At 40.3% G+C, this 21,381-nt stretch overlaps 1 protein-coding gene across 2 annotated transcripts in view; it reads right to left on the bottom strand.

The window, feature by feature from the left end:
• The window catches only part of HOMER1 (homer scaffold protein 1), a 126,302-nt gene extending 117,371 nt beyond the window's left edge, over window positions 1–8,931 (bottom strand). The window contains exons 1-2 of one of the 2 annotated variants that reach the window (XM_029218151.1): window positions 8,878–8,931; window positions 7,654–7,973 (exon numbers count right to left, since the gene is read on the bottom strand). In XM_029218151.1, coding sequence (XP_029073984.1) covers window positions 7,654–7,658 — 5 coding nt within the window. In that variant the 5' untranslated portion in view covers window positions 7,659–7,973; window positions 8,878–8,931. Of the gene's footprint in view, window positions 1–7,653; window positions 8,843–8,877 lie in introns of those variants that run through there. The other variant, XM_029218150.1, reaches the window with a different exon arrangement.
• Window positions 8,932–21,381: the final 12,450 nt, after the last annotated feature.

Raw genomic sequence — 21,381 nt, forward strand, 5'->3', positions numbered from 1 at the left:
AAGTGTTTCAAGATAACATCTTAAGCATTCTTTTTCTGGTCTGAAGTCTTCAGAGGAGTAGACCCTGCTTCCTCACATATTCTTGAGGCTCGTGTCCATTAACTACAAGAGCAGCTAACAGGGCTTTGACTGATGGAATTTACACTGTAGAATCAACTTTGGAAACTATACGAAACATATGTAATAACATTTCAATTCATTTATGAGAAAGACTTCGATGTATTTACAATATAGTGCACTGAGCAGACACTGATTACACTAAAATTAGAATGCACTTTCAGTACCATCTAGAAGGAAAACAACATCCATTTAGTTAAAACTCACTATCAAGACACTAAGCTTACATTAAATTAGAATTTTTTTTTAAACTATGAGGGGTTAGAAACCCCCCTATAAATCAGTCTCTGTATATGTGAGCATCCATTTAGGATCCCCTGAGCTAATGGTAGGAACCCCAAGGAGCTGGAGATCTAGCACATGTTCTGCCCCTGCATGACCTCCCCTAGTCACATTTTCCTTTTGAGCTCTGGCTCCAAAAAAAGTGGGGATGAGTACTAACATTCTGAACTACTCCTTACACTTAAACAAGAAACCATTTTTGCTATCATTGGTGTAATTACTTTAGCCAATTTTGAAAAGAAAAATAAAATTTGAGATAAACAAGCTAAAATTGATACAAACACATAAGTATCTATGTATATGTAGAAACAGTGACTGATCCTGATAACTCTGTACTGTAGATATTAGTATTTTTTAAGACCTTCACTCTTTAAACCCAAGAGAAGTTCTAAAATTTAATATATTAATCACAGAGAAACTTAAAGATTCAGAAAGACTCAACAAAATTTCACAATCGTATGTCCCAGAAATAACATGGTAGCACTTTAATGAATTTCCTTCAAATCTTTTTATGCATGTACAGATGTACTTTATATAGTTGAGAATATACAGTTTTGCATCCTGGTTTTTAATCGACCACTGCACCATCTTTGAAAATATTTTTCAGGCTAGCTTTGTACCGTATGACTAACCTACAGTTTACCACAGATCATATACTAATTACTCCAAATATACTAATATGCTACCAAGTAAAACTAAGTAGCAATATTGCCATTAATGTCTTATTACCCTCACATTAACATAGGCATAGCAATAAATATCAATTTAGCATTAAAAAAATAGTAAATGAAAGCAACAATAAAAATAGACAACTAAAATCCTATATATTTTCAGTTGAGTAGGGAAAAAAGGCAGCCTGCAAGATCCAGAACTTTTTTTTTAATCAACAGAACCTCAAGGAAGATGAGTTGAAGGGTGATTTGTGAGTCTTCCCGTTCAGCTGAATGTATACAGATCCCTGGCAAAACTGAGTACACAAGAGTAGGTGGAATCCTCATTCTGTAAACATCTTGGGAGCTGGCAGGGTGATTAAGCAAAGCACATGAATTTTAATGTTAAAAGTCATATGACAGAGATTCATAACTACAGAGGACAGAAAACAGCAGTTTTACAAGATAAGCAAAAAGAAAGCACAGAAACGTAAAAGGATAAGCTAAGCACACTCAAGTATTACAGTTGGTTCAAAATAATTGTCCTACCTAAGTTTAGTCATGTACAGACTTACCTTCCACAAAGGAACACGGACAGAAATTTTCTAGTATGAGTACTTTGAGCTCTTTAATAGTCAAATCCACTTAAGATAATTTCGTAGCGACCATTACTAAGAGCCTAATGGGGGAAACTGAAAGTAAGTAGGGCAGAAAATTCCAACTCACAGAAAAGCCTTATTCAAAATAACCATCTTAAACTTCTTAAATGAAACAGAAGGAAGGCAACACTACTTAAGTAAGATTGAGGCATGCTTGAATGTAAAGGTTAAAGGATCCAACAATTTACCAAGAAAGTTTATCAGAAAAATAATTGGTACATCCAACTTATACTCAATTGCTAGGAATCGGCATTTTCTGTACACTAAGAGTGGGGTCTAATTCCCCAGATTCTTTCAACTTACACTGCACGTGTGTGCTCTGCTACGACCTAGGTGGTTAGGAAACACACTGTACCGTACTCAGAGAGATACCAGAGCTGTGGCTATCTATCTCCACCCTCCTACTAAAGACAGGGACAAATGAGGAGCAAGCCCTTCTATAGGTGGGGCGGGGGTCAAGAACACTCTCTTCCACAGCCCTCTGGACTCTGAGGCATGTGGACACATGGATCCAGATGTGCCCATAGACATGACATCATAAACATGACTTAAAACAACCTAATAAAGGAATAAAAGCTGTTTGGTATCTGTGATCCCTCAGTACACTTTTTTGTTTGTGTTTAATTTCTGTCTAACTCTTGTTTGGTAATTTCACAAAAAGTCCTCAATTCTTAAAACTGCTCTGCCTTAAGGAACTGGTGCCGACTCTTTTCAAAGATAACACGGAAATGCTTCATGTTTTAGGGAAGAACATTAAAAGAAAATGTCCATAAAGCAAAGCAATTTTTAAAAAGCTAATATTAGGTGTTAAAAGATTAAAGTGAAAAAAAAAGATTAAAGTGATTTTTCAAAAGCTAGAGAAAGTGCAAAGGTAAACTGTACTATGAAGAGAAAGTATTGGCTAGACTGCTAATTTTTCAGATTTTATAATTTTATTTTCTGATACAAAAAAGAAAACAATGATGCTTTGCCTTCTTCCAGTAGCCTATCTTAAAAAAGATAATTATGTGTAAATGAAATTCAGATCTTAACTAAGTCAAATGTTTGTTTTACATATTTAAAATTCTTTTAGCTACACAAGAGCCATACTGGGTTCACAATTAATCATTGTGTGTGGGGGGGAGAAACCTCATGAGAAAGAATAGTTTGTTTCTTTTCTTTTGCAAGGTCACTAAAAAGTAATTTAGGGACTTCCCTGGTGGCTCAGTGGTTGGGAATCTGCCTGCCAGGACATGGGGTCGATCCCTGGTCCAGGAAGATCACACGTGCCACGGAGCAACTAAGCCCGTGCACAACTACTGAGCCCGTGAGACGCAACTGCTGAGGCTCGCATGCCTGGAGCCCATGCTCTGTGACAAGAGAAGCCACCGCGATGAGAAGCCCACACACTGCAGTGAAGAGTAGCCCCTGCTCGCCGAGAAAGCTGGCAAGCAGCAACAAAGGCCCAACGCAGCCAAAAAAAACCAAGTAATTTAGTTTTGTACCTGTAAAAGTAATTCTAAATTATACCTACCAGAGAAGTGAGGTTTTTAAAAACCTTTAAAAACAAGATGAGAAATAAATAAAATACAAGTGGAGGGTAATGACAAAGCACAAAAAAAGGTAACATATACATGTGATTAATTTCAACTGCTTCCCTAAAAAATGTTGCTTAAAACAAGCAGCACTGATTCTCATCAATTTCATCTTTTTTTCAAATCAGATATTTTATTAGGGAGCACAGAAATAACCAATGTGTTAGACTTATGATGGATGAAGAAAGGAAAATCAAACTGCAATTAAGAGCACAAGTTCACTGATAAATCTGTCTCTTTTAACAGTGTGATAATGGATGTCCTAATTTTATAGTATACAGAGATATGTTGTGAAAATTAAGACTTTTTAACCTAAAAGATTCAGTTCTATATGATTACACATGTTAAAGACCACTGAATGATTAGCCTTTAAAAAGTTTTACTTACTCTTGCAATGCCCATTCAATAAGATTGGAAAATTTTATCTCAATTCCTGTGATGTATATAAATGCTGCTTATCACATGGAGATTCTTTCGAAATGAAGATACTTAATGAGCATGAAACATTATATTGTCTCAAAAAGCACTCAACTTTTCAAACCTTAACAGAGAAGTCTTTTTGATTTCTAGGAAGATCTCAATCATTCCACAAACATAATGAATCTCGTAAACTATAGGGTCACTTTATAAGCCATGGGTCATTACAAATATGCAACACAAACAAGAAACTGCACATTTCACTCAACTAAACAGATCCTAACTGAGAAATAAAGCTACTTAAAATGCCTTATATTCAGTCATTTAAAAATTATATCAGGAAACACTTAAATATTTGGAACTCATTTTCCCTACTCTTCTATCCAGTGAGTTGGATTAATCTTAAAATAACAAAACAAAGCAATGGAGTAACTAAAAATAAATATTTCAACTAAACACCATAGGTCTGGAAAAACAAACAAACACACTGCAGTAGTGATGCTGGACCTTCTGAGATTATAACTACCTTTTCATCTGAGACATTTAGTCACTTAAAACTAAACTGAGTTTACAACTAAGTATAAAGACACTTTTGTCAGTCCCTTAACTGCCATGAATTCCATTCAGGTAATTATCCTAGATCAACTTCTAAGCTATAAACTCCCTAAGGGAAGAAGCACATGTTACTGGTCTCTGTATCAGCAGTACTGAGCTGCTGTACATGCCACATGATAGGGGTTCAAACCTGGTAAAAGGAACAGACTTCCATCTAACTTTCCTGATGTTAGAAGTGATTAAGTGGTTGCCTTTGCAACAAAGCCCATACAGATTGCAGTGCATGCTGGATCAAGATTTCTACATTTTAGCTAAAGTCCCCGGAGAGCAGCACCCAGTAGCATGGGGCAGAAAGAGGTGTCAGCTTCCTCTCCCAGCAAAGAAGCGACTTGGTTCAGGTTGCAATGAGGCAGCACTCACTTCCACGCTTCAGGAAGTTATCTGAGGAAAGGCGGAGAAGAGGGTTTCCAGAGGCGCCCACAGGCAGGTGAGATAAATCACAAACAGCGTTATCAACCTCATTTGCAGGGAAAGTCACATTTTAAAAATAACTCACTCTTAATAAGAGGGGGGAGGGAATATTCCCTTGTTGAGATCACTAAGTTGCCAATATGAGCTAAGTAAAACAAAAGGTAGCATAAAAAAAAAAAAAAGGTAGCATGAAATACCTCACTGAAGTTATGTGATTTCTGTTGCCTACTCTAATCATTCCAAAATAGCTCCTGACTCACTGCTCTCCTTAGGAGATACTACTTGGAGGGCTGGGGGGGGTCATACCTAACAAGGGCTCCTCGTTGGGGCCCGGAAGTTTTCCTAGACTTTACCTCACACACCTGCTCTCATTTTTAGGGGTTCTGATACACCTGTTTCAAAAACCAATACTTCAACCACCTTCACTGTAATTAAAAACAGCTCAGGCAGCATCCAGGATACTTTGACAGATTCTGCCAACTGTCAGTTTCAGCTGTTCTTTTTCATTTCCACCATAGTTCATAAACTACTATCACAGGAGCCTTAGATTTGTTTTTGGCCTGAACTAATCACTCATTTTCTTTCAAAATCATTCCTTTTGTTTTGATTTTGCCCCTAGACTTGCAATTATATCCAAAACTAAGGCAGAGATAAATTTTTATTATAACCTAACATTAGTCAAAAATATATTCATAAAACATGAAACTCTCCACCCACAACATTAAATTTTAGATACAGATACCTGTCAGAGTAAGGTAATTTAGGATTGCCTAGGTAAAACTTTAAAGGCCATTTAAAGCTCTGTTCCCTTTTGTTTTAAGTAGGTGCAGGAGGCAGTGCTTATTTCACAAACACTTATTAGGTACAAACACCTACTAAGTGTGGAAACTTCCACAAATGCCTTCTCTTGACAACTTAGATGAAACAAGTCACTATTACTGAGAGTCGCAGCCCCAAATGCAGACTTGCAGAAAAATTATGCCATAAACATTCACTCCTTTGCCTCTCCAGTCCACCTTTAAGACTTTATTAAGGACTAATAAATTAGTTTATAAACACATTTAATTACACTGAAGTATCTGAAATCTGGGCTATGTGCAGGGGCTTATTTTCATGTCTTAAAGACCAATCCCCTTCGTATTAAGTTCATCTCAAGCTTCCCTTGGTAAAACCATGGACATTCATGCAGCTTAAATGTTGTGGAAAACCATGAATTTTCTTTCATGATGCTACCACTCCACAGCTTAGAGAGAATGCAGCCTTCAACATGAAAAACTGCCACTTGATTTTTCTTCTCTGACACATTTTAAACAGAAGAGCTGCGGACTCTCAAGGGAAGCCATATTTCAAAGATTTTGAATAGTAGTATTTGTCAGTATTTTCTCTCATTAAAATTGGTACAATTCATCCAAAACATTTTTCAAATGCCATTATTTTCCAGCTTACATGCTTAAAAACTGCTTAGAGAAAATCTCTCCATCTGAGAGATTTACTTCAAGAAACCAACAGCAATTATGAAAACTGCAGGAGAAAAAGAAATAATTCACTTTTACAGGCTGGAAAAAATTTTAAAACTCACCTAAGACCCTCATTTTACAGATTAAAAAAACAAGAGTCCACAAAGGTCAAGCAATTTGCCTCAGATCACCAAGCTACTAATAGCAGCACTAGAAATAGAATGAGGTATTTTAATTGCTGTTAGCAGTATCCCAAATCATGCAAGTTATATATATTCTCATCACTTTGTCATTTAAGTTTTAAAAACAAGTATCACTCTTTCTCATCAATTCCTGATGGACTCCTACAACGTACGCTCTACATCTTCAAACTTAAGTTTATGAACTTCAAGTTCTAATTCCAACAAAAAAGGGTAGTACTAGTAAGAACTTTCCTCTGAACGTTTTAAGAATGAAAGTTTAGGTGTGCACACCCCTAAACCGTCACAACGAATTTCAGTGTCTGTCCTTTCAACCTCTGTCCCTTAACTACACTTTAGATGTGTTTATTCAACTACGAAAGAGAGAGAGAAAATTCTAGAAGTTCCTCTTTGACAAAAAATCATTGAAAATCTGTCAATGAAACTAGATCATTACTCCATTAATATATTATGGAAGTCTGGTTTAAATTAGGAAGAATCACTAGCATTTTATCGAGTTACTGTGTGAAAAGTTAACAAAACGTAGGAAAATGGCACTCTTGGTTAACTTTGGATCTGAAAGAAGGTATACATCTGACATTGTTAACACAAACTGAAGACTTGATCATAAAAGCAAAAAAAAAAAACAAAAAAAAACAGAGAAAGTGAACAAGTTCCTTTAACAAAAAGCTGTTTCCTATTCAGGCTCTGATCTTTAAATGCAGGGCACTGTGGACTCCTAAGACTTTCAGATTTTCGTTTTAAATGCCCCAATAGAGCAATTCTATAGATTTTAGCTTCGGCTATTCAAGGGCAAAAAGGAGGGCACAGTGAGGACAATTTACACTGGATCATTTTCAAGGACTGTAGTCTAACCACTCATTACTTAACAATTGTCCTTTGTGCACCTGATTATTCTCTAAGTACTGAGAGAACGCAGGACTTCTTTTTGAAAGATACCAGCAACAAAACCTAAGAGAACACGACTTTGATTATAAACTGCTGCGGCACTTCGACCAGGAAAGGGCAGTACGTGTGGTCTTCTTAAATACCACTAATAAAGCTACATTCTGGTTACAATAATAGAGGTATGTTCCTTAATTACGGCCTCCGGTGTTACTCCACAAAAATAACTTCTTAAAAGGTTAATACACCTATATTTTTAAAGTACGACCAGCTTAGCAAGGTGGCAAATTTGTTTGAAAACATAAAACACAGACAATTCACCACCACCGCTCAGTAACACACATACATAAACAGACTCGAAGCGGGGTTAAGCACAAAATCCTTACCCCATTTTGCCCAGTGAAAACTTGCTCGGAAGTTTCTGCTCTTATGCTACGGAATAACTCCAAAGGAATTTCTCCGTCCGTTATTTCGCAGTTGCTTTTCCACCCCCCGAGATCCTTTTGTGGAGGTATTTCAGTGATGCTGAAAATTCAGTTAGTTCCCTTAGGTAAAATGATTTCTCTCTGGGAAATACCAAAATGTTCAAACAGAGGTGGCATTTGCTTATTAGAGTTAAAATGCTGCGCGGAGGAGACGGCGGTCAACTCTATTCCACAAAATGAGTCTATGAATCGGGGAACGCAGAATCCAGCTTCACGGAGTCCTATAAAAAATGAGTTCAGTGGTCATATCTCTCCTGTCCTCCTCCACACTCAGGGAGAGCCCAGGTAACTCGGCCTTTTCGGTGCTACTAAGGCTGCGGGTTCAAATTTCTCCACCACACCAGGTCCCTGGGGGTGGAGCGTGCAACCCAATGCGACGTGCACTTGAGAGATCCCTACGAGAAAATAAAAATCCTAAGCGCAGTAATGCCACTGCTTCCCTGCGCTCACATTAGAAAAAGCTATGTAGAAAAATCTCTTCCAAGTGCAAACCCAGCGGCTCGCGACGTGCACGGCACTCCACATTGGAATCTGTCTTTTAATTTTTTTCCCCCCCTCCTAAGACTGGGAGCAGAGAGGAGGCGGGGAGGAGGAAGAGAAGGCTGGGCAGGATCGATTCATTCTCCCGAGGAGAACACACGGAGCCATTTCCAGGCTGGCAGCAGGCTGGGGGCGCAGCGCACGCCGGGGAGCAGAGGGAGGGGGCCGGATCCCACCTCCCTCAGCCCCTGCCCGCCCCCCGCCGCCGAGCACAATGGAGCCCGGCTCGCGCCCGGCCCTTCATTCGCTGCTGCCGCTCTTCCCTTCGCTCTTCGGAGCACCGCAAGTTCGAGGCTCCGGCGGCGGAGAATGAATGAATCAGAGAGCCAAGCCCCACGCTGCCCCCCGGCACCCTGCCCCCAGCTCCGGGACGGGCCGAGCAGCGGCGAAGGATGGGGCTGAAGGGTCGACAGGAGCCCGCCCGAGCCGAGGCGGGCGGCTAATCCCGCGTCGGGACCAGGGGAAAGGGGCTCGAAGCCGCAGAACAGCCGCTGCTCCAGCGCCCCCACCCCTGCTCCTCGCCTCTCCCGCTCCGCGCCGCCGCCACGCGCCGCCGCCACACGCCGCCGCCACACGCCGCCTCACAGTTCTCGGGCCCCGCCGCCGCCTTCTCACACTTCCATCACCGCCCGCCTTCGCCGGCCTCCAGCTCCTGCTCGGCGGAGCAGCGCTGGCCGGGCGGCCTGAAGCCCGCCGCTGCCTCCGCCTCCACCGGCCGCTCACAGAGCTGAGGGCGCCGCTTCCCAGGTCAGCGCCGCCCGCAAGAGGCGAGCGCGGCAGCGGAGCTGGCTGCGAGGGGCGGGGGAGGGGGCGGGGAGAATCGGGAGCAGTGCGGTCCCTCCCCCTGCTCGCGGGAGGGGGCGGCCGCGGCCGCGGAGACGCGGCCGGGCACCAGGGACTGGGGCGCTGACCCGTCCCGAGGGCCCGTCGGGGCCCTGAGGGTAGCGGGAGGAGGCGGCAGCTGCGAGGGCGGCGGGAACGCTGGTGGTCACGGGCCGAGCCGGCCCTCGTGGGGAGCTAGGCCGGGCGGCAGGTCCGGCGGTCCGTCCTTCCTTTCCCCCCTCCCCTAGTGGTCGGCGGCGCGCGGGCCGTGCGCTCTGCTCCTCTGCTGGCTCCTGGCCCCGCTCCCTGCCGCCACAGCCTCCTCCGCGCCCCACACCGGGTGCTCTCGCTGAGTCTCCATCCTCCCCGCAGGAGGACCTTTAAATAGCAACGTCAGCGCGCTCCTCTCCGCACACACGTCACCCGCCGTTCACGTCACCGGGGTGCGGGGGATGATGTCACGCGGCCGGAAGTACTGCTAAATTAGGGAAGGAGCAGGGGGAGGAGGACTCGGCGAGCTCCTCTGTGCCCACCTGCTCTCGCTTCTCCTTAAAGGCCAAAGCGCAGGAGACAGCCGAGAGGAGCGGCGGGAGGAGGAGATTTCCTTGCAACAAATGTGCCAAACACAAGTGAATCATTCATAGCAACAGTGCCGAAGTGTCAAGCGGGTGATAGCCTATCTCCCACTCCCACCCCTGTTGCAGCAGCTTTCCCGGGTTTCTCAAGTCCCCACTAGCACGGAAATGTGGGAGGAGAGACTGAGCACAGTGGTAGATATGTTTCCAGCAAGACTTGGGGAAAAGCACCTTAATTTTCGAAAGAGTTATTAAATGCCATTCTGGACTTAGTAGTCTTTAAAACTTTTTTTCTTTCTTAGTGGCTACCTAAATCACTAAAGAATAAAAAGCAAAGCCATGAACACTATCTTAATGATATGAAGTATAATAATGGGGTGGGAGGCATCAAATGATCTAAACGTTTTCATTTGCAAAACAGCAATGTTTTGGCATAGGATAATGAGTCAATCTTGACTTTGTTCCCTTATAATTATCGTCATGTACAACACATAGCAAATCCCAGTGTACCCTCTCAGTTCTGGTTTATCAAGAATATGAGTTTCAGTCTATGGAAATTGAAAATAAGAAAGACTACCAAATCCTTTTTATTTAAGTATTAATACAAGCACTGTTAGACTAATTTTGTCTTCCTTAGTTTTGACCATATAACGTATAACACAATACCTCTTAAGTATGCTGTTTTTCATTTCCTATATGGCAACGATGAGGAGCCATCTATCTATAGGTTTACTAGCTGTGTGTGTGTTTGTGTCTATAATAAATCATGCTATGAATGCTCTTCAAATTCCAAATTACTACAAAGTTTTTTAAATGTCTCCGTTATTTCATAGTTTATTATTAGGTCAACTCAAATAATGAACTTTGATTTGATCTGATTTAACATGATAACCATGGCCCCCAAACAGAGTTACTACAAAATGCCAAAGGCTATTGCTATTTCAGAGTTAGTCTATAAGCTCAGTGACCATGTTTTCCAAACCAAAATCCAAACACATCATTTAACAATAGACAAAATAATTTGGAATCTGAAGTGACCTGGGAAATTCAGGACATAGGATTGCCAACCTATTCAGTGATTGTTAGGAGAGCTGTAAATGGATATCAGTGCAGTTTAAATAAAAGGAGCTAAAACTCTATGGAATTTATATCATATGTATTTTTAATGTTTTGAATATTAAACTACTCACATGATTCCTAATTAAGGAACATTGGTTTTTACTTCTTTCTGCATTTACGCTTTCTTGATCAAGTTAGGAGCCCAGGACTAAAGAACACCAGCCAAAAGAATTAGGACCAAGTTGCAACTAAATCAGGCTTTCTGTTATCTTCACATTATAAAATCATGATCTTGCTTATAGTTTGAAATATTGAAACTAGTTTTTATTAAGGTTATAACAAAAGTTGATAAAAAGCAAACCCCTGCTTGCCAATTTGTCTAATATATATATATCATATTAATAGAAATTGTACTAATTTATATATCAGACAAATGGAGCTTCTTAAGTGTGTATAAAATATTAAAGCAATAGAGCTATCATTCTTCAAATAAAGTCAACTCTTGGCCCTTGCAAATTAAAATACAAATTATTACTCTACTCAAATTTCTCTACAAGCCATTTCCTATCTAAACTAAATCACTTTTCTCTCTTTTGTGCTCTTGCCATTGATGTTAATTAAAGGTCTCAATTTACCATTTTCAAACACTTCATTCTACCCTTTTATCATGACTTCCTCTGGTTTACAATCTTTTTTCCCCTCATCTTTACTCAGCTGTCAAAACAGTATGTTATCTGCCTCCCTGCTTTTACAATGTTGACCCGTCATTAGCGTTTCTGCTTTTCAAACCTACGTGGTCCCTCCTCAACTGCTCTTTTGGTCAACTGAAAATTGAGAACAACTTTTTTTTTTCTATATAAATCTCAGGGTGCACTGTGATATAATTACTCGAAGTTTGTGTGATTATTTTTATTTTAACCTCTGCACTTAATCTAGAAAATTCTACCAATAATTGGTCAATTTTTCTTTCTAACTTATGTGGGATTAGCATATAAGGTAATACATGCGTTCATGTACCCAAAGGAATAAGTAAAACTTTGTAACATTTTATGTATCATGGTATGTCTGCTCAGAAAATATAATAATAATCTTTCTCCTCCCTTGAAACAATTCCAGTACCATTTTGAGAGGAGTCAGAGAACCATTCTATATGGCTTTCCATCTAAAAGTAAATATTTTCTCTCCTAAAACTGAGCTGATGTAACCCAAATGCTAGTCATGAATTTCCCATCCTGATTGTTTTGTTTTTTAAAGTAGTGAGCTTCCTAGAAAGCAATATATTTTCTTTTACCGGAAGAGGCAGAAAATACTTTAGTAGAGTTTCAAATTTTAACAGTTCCTTTTTCCCACTATGCTCTGAAAATTTGTGGCAACGTTTATGAATACCCACTGATTTTAGAATCTGTGGGCGGAGGCATCTGTTTTAGTTACAGAGTTTACTTCCATGCCCTCAATAGGGGATGGTGCTGTTCAATGGGATGTTCATAGATAGGTCATGAGATATGTCTTTTTCAATGAAAAGATATCTAGGTGATAGAAAAACCTTCCATGAAAGAAGGTTAAAGCCAGATTTTATTTTTAATTGCTTAACATTAGATAATAGCAACTCCCCTTCCACATTCTCTCTTTTTCATTACCAAAATACCACTATTGCTTCAAATAAAGTCCTAGGTAGAAACAATAGATTAAAAGATATCTCTCCATATCACAGAAATCTCTAGATTCCTCACTTCTGTGACATAGTTATGAAGAAACTAAATAATCAGCAAAGATTAAAAGTAATAATAAGAAAAGGCTTTTTGAAAAGTTGTAGGGAAATAGAATTTATCCAGTTGATGCTCCAAAGTTATTCCATCTCCTCCATAAATGTAGCAGGTACTGGGTGCCAGTAATTTGTTTGGCCTGTTTAAAACCATCTTTTACTATTATCAGTAAGGTTCTGAATAGAAACAGGGTAGTTAACAGTCTCAGGGGTGAAAGTCTAAGCATTTGGCACCTCCAAGGCAATGGCTTGAGGACAACTTTTACCCTTCTGAGTATCTGCACTGTTTTATCAGAGGGCTTGGGAGTGGTAGAGGAAGGGAAGTCAGAGAATTATCCTTAGGAAAGATATGATATAAAGCCCATGGGCAGTGATCTCATAGAACTATCTCCTGCTCTGATTTTTACTGTAAATTCATTATTTGTTTTCTAAACATGGTTAAAGAGATACAACTAGAATCCCAGACTTGTGAAAGAACATACCAGAAAGTTTGCAATTGGTGCTGTGAGAAAATCATTGTACAACGGTTTATGTAAATTTTTAAAAGATTCAGAAGAGAAGGGGATATGGTGCCTTTGAAAAAATTATCTGGCTTAACTCCAAGTTGTTTGTTTGGTTGGTTGACTGATTGTTCTAAACAGCGGTTACAGAGTACAAAAAATTCAGAGTACAGGCTGGAAAAATATGCAAATCTGCAGAGACCTAGGGTAAAGAACGCAAAGTAAAGCTTGCGCTCTACCTGTGCAGTTCCTTAGAATGGAATGCTGTGGAAGCTGATTGCCATGGTAACCAATAATCTTTCTGTTGAATGGGGGAACAGGACAACCATGAGGAAAATGTTTTAAATGATCTACCTTATTTTGTAATGTTTGTGGTGCCAGCTAGGAGAAAAACACCATCCAAGGTATTTAGGACAGCCATGCTTAAAGGAAGCTGCCTTCTTTTCAGAGACACAAGGCTGAGGCAAAAACTGGGGGCTCTTTCAAAGAGAGATAAGGGGTTGAGGTGACAATTGCAAGCTCTCTGAAGCAGAACATAATTGGTAAAGACTGACATGGCTAAAGCAGGCAGAAGCAATACCTAGAAACTGTGTTGAAGGGTCTCCCGAGCATAAGAGGTCAGACATGAATAAAGATTCTCAACATTTGGGAGTTTCAGCCAAGTTAGCTTATGTTACTCGTGAGACTTTTTATTTCTTTTTATCTGGTTGTAAATAGTAATTTCTCTAAAATTTAAAATGGAAATGGTAAATATATCTTTAGTCAGTATCTATTATTTTAATAATAAATAATATTCTTATCATATACATGATAAATATGTATATTGATATAGACAGATAGCTAGATAGATCTGTATAATATGCCTGTATTGACTGGGTCATCTGCAAAAATCTCTTACCCTTGGAATAAAATCCAAATTCCACGCCTTGGCCTAAGAGACACTGCATGACAGACCGCTGCCCACCTCTCTTACCTTGTTTACCATTCCTCACCACCTCCGTTGCTACTGTGTGAGCTGGTGTGTCAACTGCAAAGGATCAGAAACCCCACCTAATGGTGACTTAAGCTAAGATTGGCTTTTATTTGCTTATTTACTTAACAAGAAGTCTGAAGTTAGGTGGTCCTAAAGTTGGTTTGGAAGATCCAGTGTATCATTAGGGTCCAGGTTCTTTCCAACCTTTCGCTCTTCTATCTTCATATGTTGGTTTTTAAACCTGGCCCTTTGTCTCATGGTTGTTAAAAGACTATTGCATTTCCAGGCATCATATTCTCACAAAAAGCATCCAAAGCAGAAAAGGAGAGAAAGAGACAGGAATTTTCCCCTTTATGCCTGTTTGTACCAGAGAGAAAAATTCTCGAGAGGACCCCAGAAGATTCCCTCTCATGTCTCATTGGCCAGAACTGGGTTACATGCCTATCCCTAAATCAATCACTGACGCTTTGGAACAGAATTTTCATGATTCGCTTAGACAAATGACGGTTCATCCCTTGAATCTTCCTATTGTGTCTGAACAAAATTAGAGCTCTCTCAGCAAGGAAGAAGAGGCAATGGCTCTTGGACAAGCAAACCATATATTTGCCACTCGGCCCAAAGCCGCTCTGCTATTTCTGCTGCTCTTCAACTATGACAAGCTTGTTCCAAACTCAGGACCGTTGCCACCTGGAACACATATGCCTAAGATAGTCACATTCCTCCTTATCATTCAGGTCTATGTTCACATTGCATCTCTTGAGAGATACCTCCTGAACATCCTGGGGAATCTCTCTAAGTGGAGCTCTCAGGAATGAGAACTGGCAGGAAACAGAATATTCAAATTGGGTACTTCAAGGCATGCTTATTAAAGATACTACTTACACAGGTGGGACAGGGTGTAGGAAAACCATAAGAGAGGGGGCAATATCTGGCTTATCAGGGCAGACCACCCTTCTACACCTGAAAGGACAAGAATAGAAAGCAGTGGCTAGAAACGAAACAGAGAAGATTGTGCGGACAGGAGCTGAGTCCTTGGCCTAAGGGTCACAGCCAGCCCACAGAGACCCCACAAGGAGGGAGCCCAGGAAATAAACATCTCAACTTCACCAATAAATACCTCTCCCCTTACCCCCTCCCCACCTCCTACTGGTGGCCCCCGTCCTAAACTTGACATATAGGAAGCTGGAGGGTACAGGAGTCCAGTGATGTAGTCTTCCTGGGGCAAAGAGCAGGGAGAAGAGTGCAGGGTGTATCTGGTGGGGCGAACAGAAGGAATCCAGCCCAAATCATATTCTACTTGTCAGCTGTTAGATTAACAATTATTTAGAGTTTGGCACATGGAAAAACAAGTACGGTTAAGCCCTGAGCAACACGGGGATTAGGGCACCGTTCCTCCACCCAGTGGAAAATCCGAAAATCTGAGTGTAACTTTACAGTCACCATCCCCACCTCTCCCATTTAGCCAACTACCAATCACGTACTATTACAAAATCCCCATGTAAGTGGACTGTGCAGTTTGAACCCACGTTGTTCAGGGGCCCACTGTGCTACCAGACTGTTAGCAGGAGTGTAAATTGGTGCACCCTTGAAGGCATACATAAATTTTGAAATAGCGGTTCTAAATACTTTAAAGAAATTATCCTACAGATATACTTTCTCATGCATTCAAAGGAACGCATGCAAAAATTTATTGTATTGCTATAAAATAAAAAAAGGAGAGCAAACAACACCTATGTCCATCAAAGGAGACTGATAAATAAAGATGGTATAACCATATAATAAAATACTATGCAGCTATTAAAAAGAATGAGATAGACCCATAGTACTGATAAGGAAAGATGCCCAATATAAAAAAATTCTGGATGAATACAGTAAACTAAATTGTGCTTTAAGGAGTGGGATTATAAGTTTGAGAGTTAGGGGGATTTTTTAAAACTTTTCCCTATTACTATTTGTACTGTTTGAATTTTTTTTTTTACCATTAACACATTATCTTCATAATATAAAACCAAACCAAATTATTTAAAAATATTATTTAAAACACACAAATATGTTAAAACTTAACAGTAGGAGGACAGAATAACACATTAATATACATTTTATGTTCCTGTCTCCCTCGTATCCTTTTTTGAAGAAGACTGTGTAAGTTCAAAAATATATTTATAGAAAGAGAAGAAATTGACATAAGATACTTTATTGGAAATAGTGATTTCATTATACTCTTCGCTGATGCAACAATATCTGGATATTTTTAGGAAAGATGCTAATGAGATAGCAAGATAACAAAGGTGGTGAGAACCAAGACAAGGCCATGTGAGGTGTGGGTGAAGGCAGATGTTTACTTTGCTGAAGACAAAACCAAGGAGAGACATGATGATTGACTTCATAGCATGTCTGTCCCAAACAATAGTTAATAGCTGTGTGAATATGTGCTACATGAGGTAGTAAAGGGTCAATGGTAAAATTTATTAAAAGGTAACTGTTAGCTCAGTATGAGAAAGAATGCAAAAATGATCAGATCTCTATCAATACAATTGATTACCCTGAGAATAACTGGCTTATTGTTTCCTCACTATGTCTATTACAGCATAAACTGGCTTTATGACCAATTGTTGGGATGATGTTACTCTTACCAGGTAAGAGGTTGGATATAAGACCTTTAAAGTCATTTTTTATTCAAAGATTTTATGACTCTTCAAGTCTGAGCTCACATCAAAGTCATCCTTCACCATTAGCTTCTCTACACTATCTCCTTCAGAAAACTTACCCTCTCCTCTGATGTCAGTCATTGCCACTGCACAACTTACCTTCTTTGCTACCCTCCATGCTCTGATCTCACATCTAGCCTACTGAACAGCCCCACTGAGTGTTCTTAAAAATCAAAATGGCTAAAGCAAATTAAACACCTTAATACCCCATACCATACCTGAATTTTTTGCTAATGCAATGACTTGGGACAGGAGCTGGACATGCCAGAAAAACCAACCATATAATTAGAGAGCTGGGGCTTTGAGCCAGGTGATATCAGCCCCAATCTCTGGGAAGGAGAGAGGGACTAGAGATCAATTCAATCATTTGGTCAATGAGTCAATTAATCCTGCCTACATAAAGAAACCCCAATAAAAACTCTAGACACAGAGGCTCAGGTGAGCTTCCCTGATTGGTAACCACACAGGATGTGTGGGAGGGTTACACAGCCTAAAGATATGGAAGCTTCATATTTGGGACCCTCCAGAACTTGCCCTATGTGTCTCTTCAGTTTTCTGGTCCTGATTTATCCTTTATAATAAAAACATAATCATAAGTCTAGTGCTTTCCTGAGTTCTGTGAGTTGTTCTAGTGAATTATCAAACTTGAGGGGATAGTGGAAGCACCTGAATTTGTAGCTAGTTGGTCAGAAGTGTGGGTGGCCTGAGAATCCCTGAGCTAATGGCTAGTGTCTTAAGCGAGCACAGCCTTGTGGGGACTGGGATTTTATTTATTTGTTTGTTTATATTGAAGTATAGTTGATTTACAATGTTGTGTTAGTTTCAGGTGTATAGCAAGGAACTGTGCTCTTTTTTTTTTTTTTTTTTTTTTTGCGGTACGCGGGCCTCTCAGCGTTGTGGCCTGTCCCGTTGCGGAGCACAGGCTCCGGACACGCAGGCCCAGCGGCCATGGCTCACGGGCCCAGCCGCTCCGCGACATGTGGGATCTTCCCGGACCGGGACACGAACCCGTGTCCCCTGCATCGGCAGGCGGACTCTCAACCACTGCCCCACCAGGGAAGCCCAGGAACTGTGCTCTTAGCCTGTGAAGTCTGACCTGATTCTGGGTGATTAGCATCATAATTGCATTGCAGAGGGGAAGGCAGAAAACCTCATACCTGTTCAGAACCTAGGAGATGATGAGAAATGGTCTCATGATACCCTCCCAGAAAGATGTGGAGACAAGTGAGAAATGGCTTTGCAGCAGCAGTTCCTCACAAGCTTCCCACGGTCTCACGTTCCAAGAAGATCACAGAACAGTCTGCCAAACTTAGATCAGCTGCAGGTAAGCTTTGCATCGAAAAGGGTCTGGAAATATGTTTACCAAAATGATGGCAGTTGTTGTCCCTGAGTCGTGGAATCAGTGTTTTTGGCTTTCTTCTTAATGCCTTTCTTTTTCATACGTTATAGAGGCAATTTAGGGAGTGTTTCAGTGTGGGCTTTGGGGACATCCTGCCTGGGTTTGAATCTCAACTCTGTCATTTAGCATCTACATGTTCTTGACAGTGACCCACTACCTGTCCTGAGACCCAGGGCTCAGCCAGCTCCAGATTCTCCTAGGTGTGCATCCACCCTCCCTTTACCTTCTTCATCTATAAGAACATCATGTGGAACTTGATCATTTTATTTCCCAAAATGAAACTATAATATGTCCATGACAAGGTTCTAATTCATCATCTTTGTTTCTCATTAAAACAACTCAGTGAACAAATAAAAACCAGGCTGTTTGGCATGATTGTTTTCCTACTAAAGCAAGACTTCACGCGATTTACTTAGCTTCTCAATGCCTAAGTTTTCTCATTTGTAAAATAAAAACAATAAATAATAGTCCCTACTTCATAGAATTATTGTGAGGATTAAATGAGTTAATATAAACAAAACCCTTAGAACAGTGCCTGGTACATAGAAAGCACTCAACAAATGTTAATTATTTTTAATACTTTTATGTGTTATTTGATTTGTGTACAAGGACCACATATTATCTTTGTAAACAGGAAAATTAAAAGGTGCAAAAATTAAAATTTCCTATTATGTATAAATCACATTAATTTTTTTCAATTCTCATCTAGACAAATTGGCCAAATTTTTGCTTATAGTCATAACATCTCATAGTCACCATATAGAGAAATGGAATTAACTTTACAGAATATTTGAAAACTTCAATGACTATCTTAGATGAATATATACATATATAAAATAGAAGTATTTTTAAAATGTACATATACATAATTTTAAATTACTTGAAATTCTTCAACCACCTTCCAAAATAATCCACAGTTAACATTTTGTTCTCATATACATTTAAAGGAAGAACATTAGATGTTTATAGTGTTTTATCTGTGGGTAATGGAATTCTGGATACTTTTTTCTTTATACCTTTATACATATTCTAAATTCTGTCAAGTCATCATGTATTATTTTTTATAATTAGAAAAATATTATAATTAACTATAAAATTATTTTTATCAGAATCTTTTTTGCACTATATGTAAAAGAAAGTAGAAACAGAAAGCATTTGAGAATCCAGTGACATGAGAGATTGCTTTTAAAACATTCTGAAATTACATTTTTATTGGTTTTAACAAGATTTACAACCTACTCAATGCAATAGAGTGGGCATGACAAAACAAATTTGTCTGAAAGCACTAAAGCCAGCACATGAATAGTCATGACATTCAGTGGCATGTCCCTTGTTGAAAAATATTTTTTATAATCTGTAATGGTGGATTCTTTACTAACAGGGTAAGCTGCATGTAGAATAAAATGAAAAGATTTTAAAAGTAGAGATTAAAATATTATAGATTAAAGATGATAAAGTATTTTAATTAAACTTCCTTTTGTTGTGTTAATACAAATTATAATCAAACATGGACTTAAAGAACATCAGCAAGTTTATACATATGGATATTAAGAATATGGACTTTGGAATCAGACAGACTTTAACTTTGAGTCTTCTTGGCCTTGCCAGGTAGCCTGGATAAATTATTGAATATCTCTGAGCCTCAACTTTCCAGTCCCTAAAATGTGTATAATAATAATACCATGGGCTTCCCTGGTGGCACAGTGGTTGAGAGTCCTCCTGCCGATGCAGGGGACACAGGTTCGTGCCCCGGTCCAGGAAGATCCCACATGCCATGGAGCGGCTGGGCCCGTGAGCCATGGCCGCTGAGCCCGCGCGTCCGGAGCTTGTGGCCTGCAATGGGAGAGGCCACAACAATGAGAGGCCCGCGAACCGCAAAAAAAAAAATACCTGAAGGGTTTGCTATAATAATTAAATGAAAAATAAAACACTGGTACATTGCAAATGCTTAGTAAATGCAACTTTTATGTATGAAAGGAAGCTGTCAGTTTTTTATTTCTTTTACTGGCGTGAAAATTAATGGCATTCTTCCTACTCCTTCTGCAATCAGCTGTATAAGAGGAACTATATACATGGAAAAGCAACATTAGACTATGTAAGAATTGGAGAAGCTGACTTCAAAGTTGTTTCTAAAATACATTCCTTTCCTTTAAAGCATACAAAACCTTTGAGAGTTTTACACAGAGGCATACCATACCAACTCTGTGATCTTATCAAGTGTAAAAGGAAATCAAATACAGAGAATCTAGCATAAAAATACAAAATCTTTTCTACTTTGCCCAGTGATCTCCGAACCCTTCTGAACTACTACATTGTAGTCTCTTCCATCCATGAACTGGTCTGCAGATTATCATTGACCCTGGATTTACCACATAGAGTAAACTCCCAGCCTTTAAAGAATGCCTTTCCTGGGCTTCCCTGGTGGTGCAGTGGTTGGGAGTCCGCCTGCCGATGCAGGGGATGCGGGTTCGTGCCCCGGTCCGGGAGGATCCCGCATGCCGCGGAGCGGCTGGGCCCGTGAGCCATGGCCGCTGAGCCTGCGCGTCCGGAGCCTGTGCTCCGCAACGGGAGAGGCCACAGCAGTGAGAGGCCCGCGTACCGCAAAAGAAAAAACAAAAAGAATGCCTTTCCTTGCACAAAGGCTCATGTCAAACTTCAAAGGCCTTTGGACATCTCAGTCAAAGTTGACCTCAAAGCTTACCGCATGAGTTAACTGAGCCCTTAAGAGTACATTAGTGTAGGGACTTCCCTGGCGGTCCAGTGGTTGAGACTGTGCTTCTGCTGCAGGAGGGGGATGGGTTCGATCCCTGGTTGGGGAACTAAGATCTCACATACCAAGCAGTGCGGCCAAAAAAATAAAAAGAGTACATTAGGGTACCTATTACAGTTTTTAGCTAAATGTCCACAAAACATTTTTCCTTAAAGGGAGAATCTTTCTTCATTGTTCTTCTGCCCTTCCCACTCTTACAAGAAGACTTCTCTGGAACGACAGAACATCCCACAGTTTGGAGCCAGAAAGAAAGTGGTCTACCTCTATCCTTCACCCAGCACCTACTCTGGAGTGACCACTGAGGCTTCAGCTACATGGAGCATTCCTCCAGTCCATGGCCTTCCCTTAACTAACAGCATCTCCCTGGGACCCTCTCATCTAAAAAGGGGGTCAACACTCCTGAGCATGAAGTGTACAGGAATGAGAGCCGCTACCTTTCTGCCTACTTACCCAAACTCTCAGATTTTTCCTATCATTTCTCCCATTGCTCTCATAGGTACTTTCTACTTGAAGGAGCTTAT

Source organism: Monodon monoceros, unplaced genomic scaffold (genome assembly GCF_005190385.1).
Source record: "Monodon monoceros isolate NGI ecotype Baffin Bay Population unplaced genomic scaffold, NGI_Narwhal_1 Super_Scaffold_12, whole genome shotgun sequence".
NCBI lineage: Eukaryota > Metazoa > Chordata > Mammalia > Artiodactyla > Monodontidae > Monodon > Monodon monoceros.